This window comes from Vicia villosa, unplaced genomic scaffold (genome assembly GCF_029867415.1).
Source record: "Vicia villosa cultivar HV-30 ecotype Madison, WI unplaced genomic scaffold, Vvil1.0 ctg.000759F_1_1, whole genome shotgun sequence".
Taxonomy (NCBI): domain Eukaryota; kingdom Viridiplantae; phylum Streptophyta; class Magnoliopsida; order Fabales; family Fabaceae; genus Vicia; species Vicia villosa.
The window spans coordinates 272,900-296,724 of NW_026705340.1; the positions used below are offsets into that span (position 1 = coordinate 272,900).

Here is a 23,825-nt window from a genome sequence, read left to right on the forward strand (position 1 = left end):
TAAGTGATGTAAGACCGCACTTAGTTAGCGTTTGTTGGGTTTTAGATCTTATGTAGTCAACGTTTGATTAACATGTTCAAGTGTTTGTTTGTGTGAATTTTCTTTTTTACCCTTTGGAAAGTCAGAGAGGGACATTTCATTACAGTCTGTTAAAAAAAAACCATTGTGTTGGAAAGTGGGCAGTTGATGGGTAACGTGAATGTATTTATTGTGTCTCACATTACTAGGATTTTTTTTAAAGGTCTTTTGCTAAGTTGTTCCTTTGAAATAAGGGTAATTGTCAAAGTCAAAAAGTGATTATTAAAAGGGAATAAAGAGATGGAGTGCATACATTTTATCTTGAAAAGAATATATTTTGAATTTTTATAAAATAAATTCACAATTTCAACATGATGGTTACCTGTGTGTTTGAATTGACGATTAACAAAATTGATTTTGATAAAATTAATCTAACATAGTTTATGTTTAGAATTCATGAAAACTCGCAGTAGATACTCACGGTGGATAGGTTTTGAAAATCAAGAAGGAAAGGATCTAAAACGTGCGGTGACAATAGTGGGTCACGTTTCCAAACACATACATAATTGACTTATGTGTGAATACATTTATGTAAAAGTGAATTGAACAACAAATTTCAGTATAAAAATCATGTTTTAACTCAGAAGCTATGAATTTTATCTTCAAGTAAAATCAATTCTAGAAAGAGAAGTTCAAGTTGGCTCTTCGTGTTTGAACTAAGGTTGAATTTTCCCCATACGTTTGTTATGTGCCAACTTTGGTAACCTTTCATGGACATGTTATTTCCATTTCCTTCAACTTCTCCAAGGATTGTACTATCCTTCAACTTCTCCAAAGGTTGTAGCATATGCTCATTATCTTCTTCAAGGTTCAACTTTATGAACTTATATTCTTATCTATAAGCCTTAGGATAAATGAATTTTTCATCTCGATCTCGTTCTTTCCAATTCTTCTTAAGGTTTTTAACGTAACACTACCTAGCCACCCATTATTCTACATGTATTGTAGAAATCTTTCCATTTGCCAAAGAAAACTCTATCTCCAAGTTGGATGTTGACACGTTGACTCCAAGTGCATTTAGTATTAATTTTGTAGTGATGAGTTTGCAATTCAACAACTCTTGTAAGGATTGATTCATGTTTATCATTGTCATGTTGGGATATTGAGGCATAGGAAATTTTAGTGGGACTCGCCATGGGTGTTAATATTCTTGTGTGAACTCACGAGATGAATCACTTGAATGAATGATATAGTGTTTATGTTACTATATGTGATCTTCAAGTGTTATGCATTACTCTAAGTTAAGAGATAAAATTTTAATCTTATAACTTTAAAATAGAGAATTCAAACCTTTGTGGGACCATTTTGACCATTAATATCCTTTAATTAATGAATTTTTTATTTTTTATTTTCTTTTTATAAAATTATTTATGTTGGAATCAGATACAATTATAATGAGACGTTTATAACGAGACAAAATATAATTAAAATGAATATTTTAGAAAATAATATTTATTTTATTAATAAAATTAATACAATTAAGTCTTGTTAAGTCGGCACGATTGATAGGTGTCCAATCAGTAGTTGATGAAACATGAAAAATAAACTAATATTAAAATGTGATAAAAAAAAAAGTAACTACCATATTACTATCCTATTTTATCTTTATTCAACTCATTTTCATATCATATCTCAACACTATTTTGCGCCAAATAAATATTTATAGTAAATCAATATGAGTAGTTATTATCACATTGCAATAAAAAAAATTGAAAAAAAGTCTTATTTTAAATTTCCAATATATTTTTAATTGAATTTTTTAATTATACATTTTAGTTAATAGTATGTACATCACCCCTAAATTACAATTTTCCAATATATATTTAATAACCAAAATATATTAATTATTAATAAGAATAATTTATAGAATCAAATTTTTTTCTATTTTTAATGATCTATCTTCTTTTTTTTTTATCATTACCGGTATCTTCCTACTAAATTCAGCGTCAATCACCACAAAACTAACTAACGATTCATCAATAATCTCTCATATTTTGTTTCATATAAAATTGTGAGATGTTAGTTGATTAATAATTACAGCCTAAAACCTTCCAAAAATAAGAGTGTAACCAGCTAATATTAATGTAGGACATTGTTGGTTTTAGAATTAAAATAATAAAAATAAAAATAATATTCAATTTAGTAAAATTTCAAATCAATTTTTAACTTTACTTTTTAAGAGTGAGTTACCTTTTCTTTTATATCTTACTATTTATTATAGTTATTCTGCTTTTGTAAATAATAATTAATTAATTAATTAACTCAATTAATTTTTTAATAAAGTTATTGATTTATAAGTATCAGCAACTTAGACTCTGTTTGGTAAGTCATAATTTTGAGCTTATGTCTTATAGTTTATAGCTTATAAGCTCATATGACAATTTATACATGTTTGGTAACGGTCTTTTCATCACTAGCTTATAGCTTATTTTACTAACTTATAGCTTATTTTCCATACGCTATTTTAAATAGCATTTTAGCTTATAGCTTATAACTTATCATTATTCTTCCTTTTTTATCCTTGTTATTTTAGCATAAATTCATTTTTATCCTTTATAATTTATTTTAATTATAAAATAAATAATTATGTATTAAATATCTTTTATGTCATTTTACATTTATAGGTTACTTGAACCGCTAATTTTACCAAAATTTCAATTAACTTATCAGTTATCAGTCTCAACCATCAGTCATAAGCTATAAGTTATCAGTCATCAGCCATCAACTATAAGTTATAAGCTAGCTTATCAGTCAACCGCTATTTTTACCAAACAGACCCTTATATACATTAGTATATTAGTAAAAATTGAATTATGAACCAACAACTTACACTTATCTTATTCAACTAGTTACTACTAACACATACGACTTTAGATATTTCACCCGCTTCTTAAATTTTTAAAATAATTCTATAAAAAATTTCAAAAAAATATTATGTATAAAAATAACATAAAAAAATCTTCCTAAAAATATATTAGACTTAAATGTATTTTTGGTCTCTCTATTTTAATTTTAATTTTAAATTTTTAGTTCACTTTAAAAGATCAATCTTTTGGAACCCTATTCGATTTATTTATTTTTCGGATTTTTTTCCCTTTATATTTGTATAGTTAGCAGTTTTACTTATGATGTAGCTCTAACATGGCATTGTGTATGTGGTGTCACATCACAGAATGTTCGCTACATCGTCGCCTGGATGTTGTGAAAAATAAGCAAGGGTTCCCATATTTTCCTGAACGAACATGGGTAAAAAAGTTAGTTCATGAGAGTAACATTTGTTTTGGATCATATAATATAGGCACACTTACTGGAAAATCTATAAAAATAGTGGACATTATGGTTAGGAGGAAGATCAATTTTATGTGCCAACAAGAAACTAAGTGGATATGTGAAAAAGCGAAAGAATTAGACAACTCATGATTTAAGCTATGATACTTTGAAAAATTTAGATCAAGAAATGGGATGTGGATTATTATGGACAATGAGTGGAAGAATGATATTGTGGATGTGAGAAAAAGTTGGAGATTGATTCATATGTTTAAAACTTATAAAGGAACAAGACACCTTTAATGTTATTAGTGCTTACACACCTCAGAATTATTTAGTAGAACACCTTAAGGTAAAATTTTGAGAAGATTTTAAAATCTTACTTCAGGATATACTCCAAGAAGATAAGATTTTTCTAAGAAGGGGTCTAAACGGACATGTATGGAGCATAGCAAGAGGTTTTAAGAAAGAGCGTGAGGGTATGGTCTAGGGGAGGTGAATGCGAATAGTAAATCCATCTTGGAGATTTTGTCGGATTTGAATCTTACTATAGAAAATACATGGTTTAGGAAAATAAATGAGCATCTTATCACATATAAAAGTGAGTGACATGTTCTTAGAAAGATTTATTTCTTATTAGGAAGTCATATAGGAATATTTTCTTAGAATGTAAAGTTATTCGAGAAAAGACCTAGATTACCCAACATAGAGTATAGCCAAGAAAATAGAAAGAAAGACAATAGATTTAGATCAAGTGAAGTGTGTTAAAAATGAAGAACGCAAATTACTGGTTCAAGAAAATGATATAACGGATAGGTGGAAGATACATTTCTAAAAAAATTAATGAAGGATATGATATCTCACTGAACTCTAACAACTCAACACTAGAAAAGATTATCGAAACTATAATTACTACCATCGAATTAAAAAAAGGTAAAATAAGTTTGAAAAGGATGAGTAATAATAAGGCGGTTAGACCAGACAATATAAATATTGAAGTATGGAAAATTCCGGGAGATAAAGATATTGAATGACTCATCAAACTCTTTGGTAAAATTATCATATCAAAGCAAATGTCAGATAAATGGAGAAGAAGCACTTTAGTTCCAATTTATAAGAACAATGAGGATATACAAAATTGTGCAAATTATAGGGGGTTAAACCCTTAAGTCATATCATGAAGTTATGAGAAAGAGTGATTGCTGAAAAGAGACTCAAGTCATTGGAAATCAATTTGTGGGACCTTGTTTTACAGGTAATATATTTTCTACCAATGCATCATCTTTTGATGATGACAACAATGGTGGGGAGGCGCTAAGACACATGAAGGAATGAATGGATGATCTGAAAGTGTGTGCCTGGGAAGTGGATAAAGAAAGGTTGATCCAACTGTCGCTACCGCGAAAAATGGAATCAGAGTCGCCACCAATATATTTATCCCATAAGGGAAAGGAATACCAGGAAACCTAACTCAGAATAAGAACAAAGTCTTTCGACCAGAGAATCTAGGCACGGGAGTCGGTTACGCAAGGGGAAGGTGCTAGCACCCCTCACGCCCATCGTACTCGATGGTATCCACCTATGTTTGTTTCTATCTAAAGGGTGTCTAATGTCTAAAACCTAAATGCGAATGCATGCAAAAAGAAATACGGGGAAAAGAAGGAATTATTTACAAGTGTGCTCGCTTAGGCCCCGCGACCCAATGCCTACGTATCCCTTACAAGGAATCAGAGCGACCGTAGTTCGGCTCCGTATTTTCTATGTTTTTGTGTTTTTTACTTGAACAGAGGTTAAAGTCACACTCCACGATGCTCGACCTTTGGAGACTTATACGCCTAATTATGGAATGGATTCAACATGTTCTTAAGAATGCCACAAGGGCGAGAGATAGAAGAGAGTTTGAGCGTTTCGAGGAAATCCCTAAAGCAAGGGAAACTCGAGTTACTCTATGGTTTGTATTTTTTAGAAGTTGGGAACTTACGCCTGAATGGGACCCTAAAGCAAGGGAGATCCAAGCACTCGAACATTCCCTAAAGCAAGGGGTGTTCAAGCTTCCATTCCCTTTTTAAGATTTTCACTTTTTTATTAATGTTTTAAGTATTTTCTTTGTATTTTTTATGGGGAATTTATTCAAGTATTTTTATTAAATGTTTTATGATTGAAAAAGAAAAAGAATGAAATGGGGAACTAACCTATTTTCTAAACCTAAAGTTATTCTAATCTAAGTCTAATGTTAACATGGTAAGGAAATGATTCTAAAAGAAGCATACAAATTGTATTAACAAAATAGGCCAAAATATGGCCAAAATCACATAACAAAATCATACCAAAAACTTGGAAACGATACAAAAAAATAAAATGAGCAATTCAAACATTAATACAAAATTAGTCTAAAAAATACTATTATTTTTATGAGTTTTTATGAAGGAAATTGAATTCTAATTAACCAAAAAAGGAATTAAAAGAGATAGCCTAAACTAATATTTTTATTGTTTTCTATGTCATTTTTTTATTACCTAAAAATCGAAAAAAAAAAAACTAACATGAATTAATGTGAGTCTGAGGGGGGTTTAAAGGCTAAAAACAGTGTATACCAATAGTAGGGCACAGGGGCCCAAAGGTGAAGTCCATCAGTAATATTTTTTGTCACAGCTTTCATGTTCAGCCAAAAATGGAAGGAAGTGTGATTGGGCTTAGGGGGTGTAGATGCAGAATTCGTGTATGGCCCAAACATATTGATACAATCAGATTTTTATTTTTTCGAACCCAATTATCAAACAACTAGCTACCAATTACACACACTAAACTCACATTAACCTCACGTTAATTCAAACTTTAGGCTAATTAATTCTCAGATTAAATTAACAAATATAATTGAAATAAAATAAAAGGAACTAGGGTTACTTGTGTTTGTGACGTTTCAGCTACTTTCACGTTCCTCTTCCCCTTGCAAGCTTTGAAACGGCGGCATTGGCTCATCCTCCATCTCCGACTCCCGCTTCTTCAACCACGGCGGTGGTTCCTCTCTTGAACTCGCCTTCTCCAATCAAAATCCAAGGCGCCACCATCACTCTCCTCCGGTGAAGCAACCTCTCTTCAACTCTTCCTCCGATTGAAACGGTGGCGTACTCTTCGACAACTCTCTCATCTCTTTCGACTCGAATAGCTCTTTCATCTTCACATTCTCTCCAACTCTGTCTTCTGTTACTGATGTTGATGTTGTGATTCGACGTTGATTGAAGCAATGATGGTGAGGATCGATGATGATAGATTGTTGAAGGTTGATTTGCGGTGAGGATTGCCGATGATTGATGACGAAGGCGTGATGTTGTGCGTTCTTGATGCAGCTTCGGTAGAGGAACAAAAAAAAATTCAGAGATTGCAATCTCAGAGAAGGTGAAGACGATGAATCGGTAATGACTTTTCTGTAACTCTTTCGTTAGACCTTCTCTTGCGATGATCTCGTTCTTTACATTTGATTTGCAGAAATTTGAGAGCAGAGAGATTGAAGATTGATTTTGATGAGTTATAGCGGTTAGGGATGAAGGTTGAATTTTCTGAGCGGTGATTCTTGATCTTTCTCCTGCAGATCGAAGGTTGGTTGAGATTCATTTTGCTGAGAGAGAAAGAGTTGCAGAAGTGGTGAAGGTGGAGATGAAGATGATGAGAGTGAAGCAATGGTGTATGTACAATGGTGGGGATGATGAAGATGTGAAGAGAGTGATGATGAATGGAAGTGAAGAATGGTTCTGTGAAAAGTGGAGATCTCCCGAAAATGGAGGGAAGAGTGATTTATATAGAGACAGATGAATGAAGAAGTTAGTTACAGAGTGGAGTGCCTCAGCCATTAGATTGAAGGGATCTGTTATGCAATCGATGGTGGAGATTGAATCAGTTATCAGGTTAGTTATGATTCCGTTTTTTCTGTTACGTTCTGTTTTTTCTGTTACAGATACTTTTCTTCTTTTTTTCCGATTCCTCCTTCTCAATGTTATAACTGATGCCGAGTTCTTCCCTCCCCTGCTATCAGTTTTCCGTTTCTCCTACTAAGTGCTATGCTGAACCGGTTTATTTGTAAACTGAGGTTTGGGTTTTTCTTGCTATGGTGCAGGTTGCAGCATGGAGCAAACTTCCGATTTGTATTGTGTTCGAATTCCCGGTTTTCTCGCTGAACTGGTTTTCTGTTGTTAATTTTCCGGTTCGGTTCGACGCAAGGAATTTGCAGCAGCCGGTTCTCTTTTTGCCATGTGCAGTTTTTTGGTTTTCTGGTATACTCTGATTTTCTGCCGAACTGTTATGCAGGTGTGTAGCGGTCCACGGCGAACTTTTATTGGAGGTGTGTATGCAGACTTGTTGCAAGGAGCTTGAATCGGTTTGGATTTTGGAATGCTTTGGACGTTAACCGCCTTGGATTCCCCTTGTTATGCAGGTCCTATCGCCGATTATGTAGACTTCTAACTCTTAAATCGATGGTGCAGTTACCACTAGTCTAGAAGGTCTGACAGCTGCTTAAGTTTTGATACATGCAGGGATGATTGTATATTTTTATTTTTCTGGTGCCCTTTCTTTTTGTTTGCAGCGGCCCTTGCTTATGAACTAACAGCCTTTGGTGTTTGGATATCTTGAGCATGGAAAGAACAAGATGGTTATGAAGATGGGTGGAGACGAAGTCGCATAGCATGAAGTTCAATGTTATAGAGTAAAAAGATTAGACATAGGCATTAGGCTTTGTAACATGTCTTTTTCTGTATTTTCCTTCATGTAATGTCTCATGTATGTGGACTGTACTGTACCAGGAGCTCATGCGGACTTATGGAATTTGAATTTTTGTATGGACAATGTAATGGTTGATGATAAATCTTGAACATTGAATGGACTTGAACTTTTTGTAATGTATTGATTTTTGTGTATTTGAATTTGGATTTTGAAATGAATGGATATTTTGAATCGGAATGTTACGGACATGGCTTGGTGTAAACTTGAAATTTCCAATGATGAATGAAAGATGATATTCGATTATGAGAAAGAAGGAGGAAGTTTAGACATGACATGAATAATGGTGAATTGTTTTAAATCTTGTAACCTGAATACCAAGACATCCTTGTATGCGCTAAACCTTAGACATCGTAAACACACATATGCTCTTGAACAGCTTTGAAATCATATCATCAAGTAATTACCAATAAATCTGAATCGTCACTTTAAAGGAAACATGTCTTCAATTCTCAAACCCTAAGCGACTTGCACTTCAATCAAGCAAATTGAAAGAACGAGGATGCCTCGATTATGATGAACCCTCAAGTCATATATCATGGCTCGACAAAGATACTTCCTCAACAAATGACTTTTACATCACCACAAGGCTTTGAGAACTCCTTTGATGAGGATAAGAATTGAAGCACATAAGGTTATTTCGACATGAAATCCAATGAATCTCAGTTGAATTAACGATTGCAAACACCATGTATAAGAACCATAGTCCTCTTGCCCTTGATGAATCTTCATAGAGGAAAACCTTGTAGCTTTAGGAGAAAGAAGTCCATCATGAACGACCATATACTTCATAGAGGAAAAACCCTAGCTTCCAAGATCCTTCATCCAATGCAAAGTTATTTGATTAATGAATGTATGAATGTTAGATGACCTAATGGAAGTATGCAGATGAAATGTGAAGCTTAAGCCAGTTAGCAATAAATATGTGGGCAAATTTTGGGGTGCAACACCAACAAATAGAGGTGGACGGGGAGTGCAGACAAAGTCGTGGTGGCCTTCGTAATTCATTTTGAGGAGGCGAGAAGGCAGGTGGCTCTCCTTTACCACTATCTGGATTTGAGTCCCATGGACCCCTTTAAGGTGGTCTTGAATAGGGAGCTAGTGTTGGATCATCATGAGGGAGAAGCATTACATTGCGTCAAACACTCACCTAAAGGTCTAAGATTTACCAAAATAAATGAGAAAGGAACCACATATTCACCCAAAATCTCAAGGTGATAGGTGTATGGGTCCTCTCATTTATAAAGTTCTCAACCTCCATTTTTCTAAGCAACGTGGGACTTAGAACTCACACTTTTTTCTCCATATAACTCACACTTGTTTATTAATAATCTCCCTCATAAGTGTGATTTCATCCACTATATCCCGATCAAGCGGGAGCTCTTTCATCCACATGCTTGTACCTCCGTTGAGAGACACCTTTATCTCGTCATGGGCACTTCAACGGGACACACGGCCTGACCACCATGCCAAGAATACTTTCGACACAAGGAGTCGGTCCCTTTCCCAAACCAGGATCTGATACCACTTGTTGGCTGGAGATTTCGATTGAAGAAAATATTCTTTGAAGAATTAGAGTTCGAAGAAGAATGGTTTCTGATGACCATTTCCGAGAATAAAATGGCTCCTGATGGCCATGTTCGAGGATGTTGTTAAGCTGAAGTAAAGATGATGAAAATCAGAGCTAATTCGAAACAAATTGTCTTTGGGACTTGAGCGTTTTTCGCAAAATACAAAGGGTACTGAAGCTTGGTGTATTTCGTGGCATTCTTGTTTTAGATCACGTTGCCACGTATCGAAAGAGAATTTAGGCGGGAGGATTTGAATTTCGAAATAGTCTGTGTAACCGAACAAGGATAGATGGCGCCCCAGGGATTCGAAGCGTATGCATGTGAGCAACGTGACATTTCGTTGGTGTAGGACTGTTAGGGTCGAAATTAGTATAAATAAGGGTCTTAATATCAGGATCCAGGGTGTTCATTTTGTACAAATCACTCACAAATCACTCAAGTATCAAGTGTTAAGAGAACGAGTTCGCTGAGAAATGTACGTATGACACCAACACCAATTTAAATACATTTGTATTCATCTTTAAGCAAGTATCTTTTCAGTATTTTCTATCCTTTGTTATATTTCATCCATTTACGTTCTTGCATTTTTATCTTTTGTTCAAGTTTACTTCGAAGCATTTTATATTCTGTAATCTACATTCCTGTACTTTAAGTTTCTTGCAATTTATATTTACTTTGCTTTTCGCCAAAGTTATATTTACGTGTATAACAAGGTGATTGTCAGTTTTTACATTTCGTTTGTTTATTTCTTATTTCGAAGCCAAATAACCAACAAATATGAACCAAATTATCACAAAAGACAAACTTTTTGACTATGTACTAGGATCAATCTAGTTGATCCTGCGAGTAACCAAAGTATATTTTATAGTTTGGAGGACTAGCGGTTGTTTACCAGAAATCACCGTAAACACCACTGTTGAGTCAATATGAATGGGGGGTGCATTCATATTGGATCAAACACTCATATAATGATCAAAGACTCACTCAAACAAATGAGAGAGATGCCACATAATCACCCAGAACCTTAAGGTGATATGTGTATGAATCCTCTCATTTATTAAGTGCTTAACCTCCACTTTTCTAAGCAATTTGGGATTTAGAACTCACACTTGTTTCTCCACAAAACTAACATTTGTTTCTCAATAGTTGGTGGATGAAGAATGACTCCTCACATTTTTTTCCTTTTACTTATAATTTTGATTGTCCCCTCTGGGGGCTTTTTGTAACCGTTTAGAACAACGACGCCCCTCAGGTGGCGTCTTTATGTTAATTGTTTTTTTAGTATTTTATTTATCATGTCGTTTCCCTTTTTAGACGTCTTGTGGTCATGGTTTCCCATTTAGGGCGACAGAGATCCACCCTTGGGAGATCTAGCAAACATAATTGTCATTATGGGCGACAAGGATCCACTCTTGGGGGATCCGACAACCATAATTGCGACTAGGGGTGGCAAACGAGTATGTCCAACCCGTTTAGGCCCGCCCCGTAAAAGTTCGCAAAAAATAAGGCGGGCGACAATGTTGAGGATGAGGGCTTAAAATCTAGACCCGCTGATAAGTGTCAAAATGTAGTTATTTAGTGTATGTAAATAGTGGCACTTATCGATACTTTTTGTTAATACCGTTTGAATAATTCCCCGTTTTTGTGAAAATTCGTATACTTTGAGTTTTATTACGTTTTCGTGTAAATATGTACCGTTTGATAGTTTTGTTGTATTTTTGTAGGTTTTTCTGCGTTGTCGGAGCCTCGAGGAATAAAGTGTCGGAGACACGGCGTCGGACGCGTTTTGAAGAAATAAAGCTGTTGTTCTGGTGTAACTCGTGTCGCGCCGGATGAGGGCGCGTCGCGCGCTGTAGGATCAAAAGAATGAATTTTTGGCAGAACTGAGGGCGCGTTGTGCCGGATTAGGGCGCGTCACGCGCTAGGGCGGTTTGGTACAATTAGTACAGGGCGCGTCGCGCCGACTTAGGGCGCGTCGCGCCCAATACGAAATTCTGTTTTTGTATAAATAGTTCAGCTTTGTGTTTTTTAGGTTTTTATCACCTCTTCTTGGACAAAGTTGAGCTCTGATCCATTCTTTGTAGTTTAGAGGTTCAAGCATCACTATTGGGTGTCTCATTATGTCGATTTAGCTCGGGTGGTCTCCGATTGTGCCGACAAACACGAGAAGTTTCCGCTTGTTCTTCTTCTTCCCTGTGACCCATTCCAATGGTGGGGTTTGTATGTATATTTTTCCTCTCTTATATGTATATTTGTTGATCTTGGGATCATTTATATATCCACTTTACAAATCATCATTGTTGTTGTTCTTGATCTTTTTGCTTAAATGCTTCGAATTTGTGTTGTTGCAAAAATGGACATCATAGATCTTGATTAGGAATTATATATGTTAGTTTCTAGGTTTCAGACATGGATTTAGAGCTAATAGCCGTAATGGGTATCGATTTTAATGCCTTTGTATTGTTTGTGTCGGTGGAGAAATCGCTGATGTGAATAGTACGATTGAGCTTTCGTGTGTGTTGTAGAAATGGACACTGATGTGGCGTCTCGAATGATGCCCGATGATTTTGTTGCGTATTGTGAGTGTTGAGCGATAGATCTTCAGATTTAAGTATTAGATGAGTTGAGTAGAAATACGATTCCAGACTGAATTCTCTTAAGCTACAATAGATTGTTTATTTGCTTTTATTTACTTTTCCCGCATTTACCTTTTCGCACTCAATCATGAAACTTAGAACGCGAGATAGTCGAATGACAGTTTTTCTCTACCAATCTCTGTGGACTACGATACGATATAAACTATATCACCCGGTAATAAATAATACCTATTACTTTTTGCTTGCCGCTTTAACGCTTCAACACCCGCCTCGCAAAAAAGTGAGTTCGGGGCGGGGAAAACCTGTGGGTACTTCACCTTTTAAGCCTAAAAATGCAAAATGTTATGTTAATGCTCGTGCCCGCAAAATCCCGTGAAGAAAATGAGGCGGGGCGGGACGGTCACATTAGAGGGTGATGGCCTAAATTCTTGGCCCGCCACGCACTAAAGTGCGGGAAAAATAAGCATGCCCAATGGCCTGGGCCTATTTTGCCACCCCTAATTGCCACTGTGGGCGGAAAGGATCAATCCTTGGGGGATCCAACAAACATAATTTCCACTATGAACGGCAAGGATCCACCCTTTGGGATTCAACAAATATAATTTTTCCCAAAGAGCTAGATTTCCTGCATAGATATGAGCTAAATACATAATCAGAGATAAAATTAGGGACGAGACGCCTCGTTAAAAACCCTCGTAAATTATTCTTACAATCGGAAGAGTTTTAATACTCGGCCACAAAAAAATGTCAGCTAAGTAAATAATAGAAGACAAAACAACTAACACGAATAATAACGAAAAACAAGACGATTCATATTAAGTGCTCTTGAAGAAAAGGAATTTCCTTTTGCTTTCAGGCTTCCTTGTGTTGTGGAGATGGATGAGGAACCTCCTTGCCCTTGCCTATCTCATCGTGTGGTGTTATCTCAGGGCTGACCTTTTTCGCTCTCACACCCGGGGGGCACGTTTTCTTTAACTTAAGGCTTTATGCATAGCAGTTTCTAGCGATCTACTGGTCTCTGTGTACGACCCCTCACACGCCCGTTGGAGAAGGGGTATTTCATGCATAAATACAAGGTGGATAAAGCGGCTCCCATTCGGTTAAAGGATGGTCGCCCATTAATCATATTATATGAAGAGGGGACGTCAATTACTAAGTACTTAACCATTATTTTCTTGGCATGGTCTTACTCTTCGAACATGATCCTCATGGTGAGGTAGCCTTTCACATGTACTTGTTCTCCTAAGAATCCCACCAATGATCTTATGAAAGGCTTCAGGTCATCGGGATCGAGGCGGAATCTCACAAAGGCATCCCATGATAGTATGTAAGTGGATCCTCCCTAATCGACTAAGACTCTTTTGACCTCTCATTCTTTGTACTTAACGATGATGACTAATGACCATGGGATCATTGTGGTCAGGGTGAATGTCAAGTGCATATTCCTCTGAAAATATGATCATGGCCTTTGGCGTCTCCGTACTTGCCATCTCAGGAATCTTGTCTGTGCTCAAGACTTGACGGATGTATCTCTTGCGGAGGGAGCTAGTTTTGGTGCCTTTAGCTATGGTGTTGAGAGTATGATATACCTCCTGCTCGCCGACTTCCTTGGGCATTTCCTTATCCTTTCTAGACCGTGAGTTTTTTGTATCTTCTCGATCATGTGAGTCACGTCGTTCTGTCTATTTGGAGGGCACGCCTTTTCAAGTACCACTTGAGGTGGCCCTCATGTATCAGTTTTATATTTCCTTCTTTAATTGGTAGTAATTACCGGTATGATGCCCTTTGACTCTATGGAGTTTACACCATCTTTTTGGTTCGGATCCCATTACCTCGGACCTGGGGGGAAGACGACGTCGAGATGTTATGTAGATGGAGCATGTCGCGTTAGATTTGTTCTCAGCAGGTGTTCAAAAGCATGAACCTTTCTGTAGCTTTTCTTGCCTCTTGAATATGGATTTGTCTTTTATACGCGAGGTGTAGCTATTCTTCCTTAAGGGATGAGAGCTTTTAGCGCCGACGACATGCTCATTAGCATCACGTGCCTTCTTTTCAATATTGCTCTCATCGCCTTTGATATAGCATTCCTCCCGAGTGACTACTTCGACGAGCAAGAGCGCAGGCTTCTGGGCAAATGATTCATTGAAGTGCCCCACCTTTCGTCCATTTTGGAACGCTTCCACAAACATTTCTTGGTTAGAATGGATTACCTTGATGGTGGCTTCATTGAAGCGGTTGAAATAGTTCATTAGTGATTCTGACGGACCCTGGCGGATGTTGAACACACTAGTGGTGGACATCATTCTGTGGCGAATGGCGGAGGACTAGTGTACCATCTTCTTTACCAATTTTGGGTGGCAGTTGACATAGGCCTGGGGGAGGCACATGTAACATCGGAGGGCGACCTCCATGAGGGTACATAAAAAGCTTACACTTTAGGGAGTTTGACGCTCATATGATGGTCATTTGCGTGTTGATGGAGACGTGTTTCTATGGGTCGTCAGGCCCATCGAACTTGACCAAGGATGAAGACTTGATACCTTCGAGAACAAGGGCCTTCCATATTTTGTCTGAGACGGGCTTGGGATTCAACAATTCTATCTTTTTCAAGTGATTGACCTCATGATAGAATTGTTTGATGTTTTGGACATCGTCTTCCAATGGTGGCTCGCAGCCCTGCCATGACTTCAGTGTCTCCTGTACCTCTGGTACCCTCGGGAGTAAGGGATGAGGATATTTTGTTCACCATGTCTGGTAATGGGTAGAAGTTGAAGTTGAGGGTACAATAGGGAAGGTAACAGTTATTAGGAAGAGATGTGGCCCATGTTAATTTTACCAAGCCTCACAGTGGGCGCCACTGTACTGTCCAAAAAATTACAGGTGGTGTGTGTTCCCCTATAAAGGCATAGAGACTCAAAGGCCCTAGTATGTACATTACACGTTTGGAGTAGGGGGTAGTCCACGGCGGCGAGTAGCCTTGTACGCGGGTTTTTTAGGCTATTTTAGGAACCAACTCACATAAGGTGAGAGATCTTGCTATTGGTCGTCGCTGCTAGGATGCAAGTTGGACAGTTAGAGTGATGTTGCTAGGGTTACTCAGAGCGGAGTGCTCTCTGAGTAGTGTTTGAATGGTGTAAGTAAGTAAGTGTTACTTGAGATATGTCTTTACCCCCTTAAGGGATAGTGTATTTATATGAGTTCTCAAGAACTAGGATTTATGGCCCCTTGGACGTAGTCTTAATCGTTCCGTTTAATAAGGAAATCACAATCCGACTACATTTTCAAAGTCAACGAATACTTACTCTTACTTAACTGTCACGTCGGGTGGACTGTAAGGTCGGCTATATTGGATTTCTTCCATAAGACTTATTTGCTAGGCGATAGGCGACCTAATCTTGAACTTTTTCCAAATAGGACATTAAACAGTCCCTTAAGTACGATAGCTTTTTCACTAAAGGGTGAAGTGTTTTAAAACTGTTCTTTACAAGAGCGCCTATCGCCCTGATGACAACTCTTATGACTGAGGATTGTTGGGGGGCAACCCTCATTTTTCGGTTAGTCCCTTAGCATATGGCGATTAAAGTGGCAGGCGAGTCCCTCAATGCAGAAAATTTAGCAATATCACAATAATAACAGTAGCTACCGAAGCAACCTGACACTTCTGTGATGAATAAACAAATCTAATGAAACTTGCATAAAAAAAATCCATAAATCATTCATATACCGTTAAAATTCACTCATCCTTTGAACATCAAAAGTCATTAAATTGATTTCGCCACTGCTATGTCCCTCTTTTGATTTAGACGAAAGTGCCAAACCTTTACCATAGATCATTGACACCAACATTGATTGCATCCTAATACCAACCTGCTGGAACTTAAACTTCCACTGCCTTTGTGAAAGACATTCAACAAGCTGCTGCAACAAAAGTTGTTGCCTAAACTTCGCCTTCATTTTTAACATTGTTTTCACCATTGAGATATTGAACAAGGTTTTCAACAAGGTAGGGTCCTATATAAGAAGCACATGTGTAAAAAATATTTTTAATTATTTTTTAAGGAAGATGTTAAAAATTAAAATTTGGGCGGTAACCGACTATATATTATGGACCAGACCTTCTTGAAACACTTGAGAAACAATTTTTAATTATACTTAAGAAATCATTTTTTACTACCAAATAAAAAATATAAAGTTTATTTTAAAAATATAAAATTTTCATTAACTTAAAATTGCATAATTTTTTTAAACTAAATTGATATTTGTTAAATATTTAATACATTTAAAAAAATTATATTGAGAGTGTGAATATTTTAATAAAAAGCAATAATAGTATAGTCTATCTATTTAAACCTTTCTCAGCAAACACATTAAATTGATTTTTTTAGATAATTGCAAATAGATATAAAAAGTTAAGTACAAAATATCTGAGCGGATAAAAACTAAGACTCGGAAGAAGAAAAAATACAACTAAAAAGTAATAGTGAACAACCTTAAAAAGTAAATAAAAAAACTTAAATTTAAATTCTTAGCTAACAAACACACTACAAATACAACTCAACGAATATGCGTATAGGCAGGAAACCGAATTATAAAAAAATAGCAATTTGTGAAATGATAAGTACATAATTTAAATCTTCAAGAACAACGAATGAACCTGTTCGCCAATAAAAAAATAAGTCCACACCACAAAAATTATGTGATAAAAATTATGTTAAACAACTCTTTCGAGCCAAACATTCCAACGTCAAAAACGATATGGATATCTACTTAATTTGATATCAATCACGATGACTGATGATACAAATTATAAAGTCGGCACCGTGGCATAGGAGGTAAACCTTAAAACTTCAAATTTACAAATCTCAACAGATCTGAAAAAAAGATAAGGACACCAAACTTACACCAAAAACACAAATATGCGACTGTCGTAAAACCAAAATCATTAAATAGATCCATTGAAGAAGTTGACAAAACTGCCGATGTCAATGAACCAAAAACAACCACAAAAATGCCAGCAAAAAGGACACCACCTCCATACACATTTTACTCCAATCCTGCAAGCCAACAATGTTAAGGCCTCCCTTATTACGAGGAGCACAGACCTGCTGCCACGATATAGGTGACTTTCGAGTGATCACATCCGTACCAGCCCACATGAAAGACCGGCAAATTGCCTCGATCTTTTTGACAACCTGTTTGGGAATAGGGATGCATTGTAACCAGAAATTACTCACAGCAAACAAAACACTTTTCACTAGTTGAACTCTACCGGCTATACTCAGTAAACGGGAGCTCCAATGGCGAATACGTCTAACAATAGAGTCTATCAGAGGCTGACAATTGTTAATAGAGATTTTCCTGCTACTCAAAGGAATTCCCAGGTACCTAAAAGGCAGAATTCCCTCCTCAAAATTAGTCACTCTCAGGATCTCATGTTTCACTTCACTCTCCACATTACCAAAGTAGGCACGACATTTAGACGGACGGATTGACATATAGCCCAGTAGACTCGGCAAAGTCCTTCATGGTTCTCACAGCCAAACGAATGGAATCACTATCACCCCTAGTGAAGACGAGTAAGTCATCCGCAAAACTTAAGTTCACAATTTTCAATGTCTCACACCTAGAGTGGAACTTAAAACTAGGATTTCTTCCTTTACAATTTCATCATGACAAATTTTAAACTATTTATGATATTTATGCCTTATACAATTTCAAAGACTATATATGATTATAAACAAATTATTGTCAATTTTTTTATTACATGAACTATATTTCTATAAGTTTAATTCAACAAGTATAGAATTACAAAATTGAAAAATACAAATACAAAGTTGTAACCTTGCCATTGAAGGAGTGTATTTATTCCCCAAATTTTCCCACCTTTATCCTGTCTTTATTCACATCTCAAATTTGACATAATCTCCTAAGTAAGCAAGCTAGTTCACTAGCCTAGTATCTTCATTGTCACATTTTTCTCTCTCTAGTCTCTTCTCTCTCACTTCCAAAATCCTTCAGTAACATAAACATTCATCATACTTCATCCCTCTTTTCATTGTAATTAAGACTCCAAATGTTTGTTATTTGATGAGTGTTCATGTTCCATTTTCCTTTTTTGTCCAATGACCAAATAATGATGATGGTGCAATCAATTTGAAGGAAAGAAAAGTGGAGTTGAATAGTCCCTACAAAGTTTCCCTTTCACAACTCTCACTTTACTCATCTTTTTTTCACACCAATGCAATTTTTCTTCACTTAATTCTTCCATTCTCAAAACCCTTGACACCACTTTTAAGTCTATTAGTCCCATTAACATTTCAATCTCTTCTTCCACCTTTAACTTTCTCCTTTTCAATCCTTTTCCTGAATGGCTTATATCCTTAACCTTCACCCTCTTCTGCATGCATGTATACTTGTGTTAGTTAGGTGAATGAACTAGAAAATATCTATATATCTATGTAGTACCGACATCTCTGGAAAAAAAAATATGTAAAAATGTGTTTGCGTCAGAATAAATGTAAATGTCTAAAACCGACATCGACACGTTTAATTTATTTATTTTTTTAAATTATTTATCGGTGCCGAGGTGGCTATAGAAAAATATTTAACATGCCTTTTGATTAACTTTCTTCATTAGCTTGAGTAGTGTTGGATCAACCATGCTTCTTTTGCTTCTCCTAAAGTAATGTGTTAGGATCTCACATGATTTTTCTTTATCAGCTTTCAGAAAATTCATGAATGTGTTGATCCCACCTTCCATTATCTTAAGAAATGAAGCTGAAGATATCAAATCACTTTCCATCTGATTTTCCTCTGAATCTTTGTAACAAAAACAAGAAAATTAGTTCAATATAATCAAATGCATCGGTCTCGTGTTAGCGTCAGACGCTTATACGTGTTAGGTGACATCAGACACTGATACATGTCAGACACCATACACATCTTTAATTAGAAGTGTCGATAGTATAAAAATAACAAACACTGATACGTGTCCAATACCAGACACGTCTTCAATCAGAAGTGTCGACAGTACTCAGATAACAATGATAAAATACATGTATTTGAGAAATTTATTTCTAGAAGAGAGGGAGAAAATAGTAATTATATCATATTCGTACCGTGATATTCGGGCACTAGGAGCAACTTTGGTGCAAGAAGTCTCATCCTAGCATAGATTTCAGGTCTTCTGCCATGCTCATAAGGCTCATTCTCTATGTATCTCTGCAACAAAACCTGAAACTGCTGGAATTGTTGTGCAATCAATGCAGAACAGCCGACATCGAGATTATGTCGCGATTGTGACGCGTGTTTGGAACGAAAATTTATGTAGTTCCAACTAAGAGCTTCCCATGTTAAGCAAATTTGCGCAACATATGCAGCCTCTAGTTCATGATATGGATTATGACCTACGTCGGTCGGCTTTTTGTTTATAGTCGAAAACTTGCTCGCAATTCGCTCTGATATCGATCTTGGTGACATTTTGATTGATCTTAAAGACTCTGAAAAATGGAATTACTAAATAAGCCTTTATCATATAAATGCTTACGCCAGTATATAAGTTCAAATAAGTCAATCGAAACAGACTGAATTAATTCGCGATAGTTACCACTTACCGGTTTCGTGAAGTTTATTTTGCGCATTAATTCGGTCTAAGAATGCATTTTCTTCATCATATTTTTCAAACAAAGTATATGATTCCCACTTAGGGCAACTTCTTCTAGATGAAGCAGAAAATTCATCATCCGTTGCTGAATCCCTGCTATGAATTGAGCTTCTGTATTCATAAGAGGAGCAAGTAGAATCATCATCATCATCATTATCTTTTTCTTCATCAACAATCATCTTCTTACTATTCAATTGTTTAGAAGGAAAAACAAAGAATCTCTCATCCCTTGCATGGCTTGTTTCTTGCACTTTTTTATTTTTAATTATTCCAACACCAACTTGATCATCTACATAATAAAGTAATGTCAATATACAAGATTAAAAATCCTCGATCGCGTTAGTCTTTTCGGATCGATCGATTAATTCACAAAAATCGTCTTAAAATACTCAAAAAAATTGTTAATACCTTTATAGTTTTTGTTACTTTTGTATAGGTTCAAGTTGATCATGGAAGAGGTTGGACTACTTTCAAATTGAACATAACTTGGAACAGAATCAACAACATTTCTCGATTGAAATTCTTCTCGAAACGCTTTAGTCCCTTCGTTTTCAAAATCAGAAACTTGTGGCGAGTTATGAATAGACAATGTTTCATAACAAACATTTTCTTCTAAGTCTTCAACGAAACTCTCTCGCGGAGTAATGAACTCTTCAGAATTACTAGAATGAGTCATTCGACGCTCTACCTTGTCACACGAAACAACACAAGAATAATTCTCTCGAGTTTCTTCATCGTCGTCTTCTTCTTCTTCCTCCTCTTCATCGTCCGAAAACACATATTCATATTCTTGATCCCTACAATATATAGAAACTCAAAGTTTAATAAATATTATATGTGAAACAAATGCGCGAGTGAATTGAATAAAAAAAGAGAGAAGTAACAAGACCTTTGGATTAAGGGGAATCGACCGGTGAAGGTTAAGAAAGTGAGAAGAAAAATGGCAATAGAAAAGAGTAGCAAGAAGAGAAGTTGGAAAGAGGATGAGACATTGTTGAAGAGTTTAAGAAGAACATGTTGTTTGGGACATAGCATTTTGTTTGAGGTTGTTCCAAAGTGAGGAGTCCACCACTAAGCAAAGCAAAGAAAAGAAAAGTTATGTTAAGTTGCTTTCATGATCATATCTATCATTTTTGTTTTTCGAATGTCAAAATAAGGTAAGTTTTTGTTTTCCTATTTGAGGTAAAAGCAAAAGAGAAGAGACCAAAACCAAGTCACACGCATAGGTAGACAAACATGAACTTCACTCTTTTATTGATCCTTGTCTTTAACGTGGTTCTTAAGATTGCAGATTATCAACAAGTGTTGTCTACAAGGAATAACTTATACTACTTTACAACTTTTATAATGTTTAAAAGTAATAAATCTAGGAATTTTAAGTGTCACGAATCACAATTATATTCAAATTCAACCATTTTCTATATATGATTACTTTCTTCAAGTAATTGAGAACTATTTTAAGAATTAAATTGGTTTTATTTTCTATAAAACATAGGACACCTCAAATATGACCTCTGCACTAACACGACGATACTTATAATAATTTTAAAATAATTCATTAATTAAATATAATTAGAAATATAAATATCAGACGCCAAACTTTTTTTAAAAGTGTCGGCATTTCACAGAGAAGAGTGAATTAAATCCTACTAATGTAAATGCATCTTATATTATATCCCTACAATTTAAAAAATTCAATTTTATTTTTCATATGTATTTACCTTTATTTACTCGCAAAATCTTTACAAATCAAAAAATTGGTAGCTAAAGTATAAATCTGATAGTTTTTTTTTTAACATTTAATAAATGAAAAGATTGTGAGTGTTGATTTTGATTTTATTTTAAGTTACCTTATAAAGATTTAAGATAGAAAGGAGAATGCTCGGAAAGATTTTACGTTTATCTAGCCATTTGAATTTTATAAATTTATGTAGGTATATCATTAATTTATTTTATGTAATATTTGATAGATATTTTGACTCAACCAGAGAATTTATCATAGACATAAAGTATTGGTCAACAGCACAGTATTATTATGCTTACCATTTGTTTTTATATAGCCAATGGAATAATAATAGGCAAGTGGGAACAACTAGTTTTTGGTTGTGAAAGGGGGGAGGGGGTATACAAAAACAATAGAAATGCAACGGTCACTTATAACAAAAGGGTCAAGTGTTCTTTTCGATTGAAATCAGTATCAAGTGTTGATGGTCGGATCATAAAAATTAGATGTGGTATTCAAAATCATAATGTAGCAAAAACTTTAGACAATCATGATATATTCGCTCATTTAAAATTAGATGAAAGACAATTTAAAAACGATATGACAAAGTATCACATGCCGACGGGGTTCATAATGGGTGCATTGGAAGATTGAAATCCAGATAATTTAACAAGCGTCATGCAAGTGTTCAAAGAAAGAGATACATATCGGTTTGTTGTGAGAGGTCCATAAACATAAATGCAATACTTAATGTGTTTAATTCATGATAAGAAGTATTTGTGTTGGACAAGAAATAAGGAAGACTCAGAAGTTGTGGATGATATATTTCTAACACATCCTGATTCTGTGAAACTTTTGAATATGTTTCATTTGGTTGTGATCTTTGACTCCACGTACACAATGGAAAAGTCAATGGATTTGTTCACATCCGAGAAGTTGATTCCCAAAATTATGGATCATGATTGAGAACTTGATTTGGTGAATGTTATTGATGTTGTTTTCCCAACATTAGTCCACCTTCTATATACTTTTTATGTTATGAAAAACGTTGGAGAAAAACTCAAGTTGCATGTTAATGATAATAGATAAGATTCAGTGACGGATATGTGTAATCATATCATGTATTCGAAGCGGGTGGTTGGGTATGAGCAAAACTTGCCAAATTTTGTTGGTTTTGTTAGTCAAACACGGTTGTCTCCCTACACTGAAAAATTTGTTACTCTATGGACCAACTAAATCATTTACTTAGGGAACACAATAACAAACATGTGATTACAATTAATACGGAAATAGAACTACTGTTTTAACATAGTTTTGTAATAATATTTTACAGGGCTCAGTTTGCTCATTGGCGGCTTAAAAACATGTTGCATACTAGCAGAGAAGGTCTATATAGAAACTAGGATGTGGTCAACTCCGTGTTGAATCCGCAACTTGGTTCAATCAAGGCTTCATTTCACAAAAGCATCATTAACATTAAGCATCAACATAACACAACTTTTTATGCAAAATCGCATGGTTTCATGTCAATAAAATGTACGCACCACATTACAAAAAAATTGAAAGTGTGAAACAAGTAAGTGTTGACCAGGTTGCATGTACAGATAGAAAACGAGCTTGTCTTCCCATTAAGACCCATCCCATAAAAGTCCTCAAAAAAACCGGGAGGAGAGGGACGTGCATAGTTAAAGCTACGGGCCTAGAACTTTGCCCACTTCACAAAAATATGAGGGCGGGACCACGAGCATTGCACTTTTAAAGCCTAAAATTTTAAAAAATTTATGTTAGTGATCGCGCCCTCAAAATCCCATAAAAACGGGGAGCGGCAAACATATTAGAGGGTGCGGACCTAAAATCTTGGTCCATCCATGAAAAAGTAAGGGGAAAATGGGCAATTCCCCCATTTCGCCACCCTTAGTTGCATGTGAATTCTTCAACAAGGAAACTTATGGCCTCCTAAGTGCTTATGAACCTGTACCTCTTCAAGTACAAGGGGAGCATATTCTTTGGATGTCATTCATATATTTTGGAGAAAATAACATATTAAATAATATAAATTTATTGAAGAAGAAAGCGAGACACAATTAGATTCAAACAAGAAATTTGAAGGTTTATAGATATGATTTAGTACCTTAGATATTGTTTCTTAGAGG

At 35.6% G+C, this 23,825-nt stretch overlaps 1 protein-coding gene across 1 annotated transcript; it reads right to left on the bottom strand.

The window, feature by feature from the left end:
* Positions 1–18,013: 18,013 nt before the first annotated feature.
* On the bottom strand, positions 18,014–21,143 carry LOC131631028 (uncharacterized). The gene is made up of 6 exons (XM_058901791.1): positions 20,839–21,143; positions 20,358–20,746; positions 19,900–20,238; positions 19,405–19,785; positions 18,900–19,105; positions 18,014–18,683 (listed from the first exon to the last, which is right to left on the bottom strand). Exons 1-6 carry the CDS (start codon positions 20,982–20,984, stop codon positions 18,435–18,437), a joined length of 1,710 nt encoding a protein of 569 aa, XP_058757774.1. The 5' UTR covers positions 20,985–21,143; the 3' UTR covers positions 18,014–18,434.
* Between the last annotated feature and the right edge of the window lie 2,682 nt (positions 21,144–23,825).

Excerpts from the sequence above, each read along its gene's own strand:
- LOC131631028 (XM_058901791.1), bottom strand. The coding sequence starts at position 20,984 with ATGCTATGTCCCAAACAACATGTTCTTCTTAAACTCTTCAACAATGTC. Across the intron at positions 19,786-19,899 it reads AAATAAACTTCACGAAACCG|AGTCTTTAAGATCAATCAAA; the intron begins GTAAGTGGTAAC and ends TCCATTTTTCAG. Across the intron at positions 19,106-19,404 it reads CCTAGTGCCCGAATATCACG|ATTCAGAGGAAAATCAGATG; the intron begins GTACGAATATGA and ends TTTGTTACAAAG.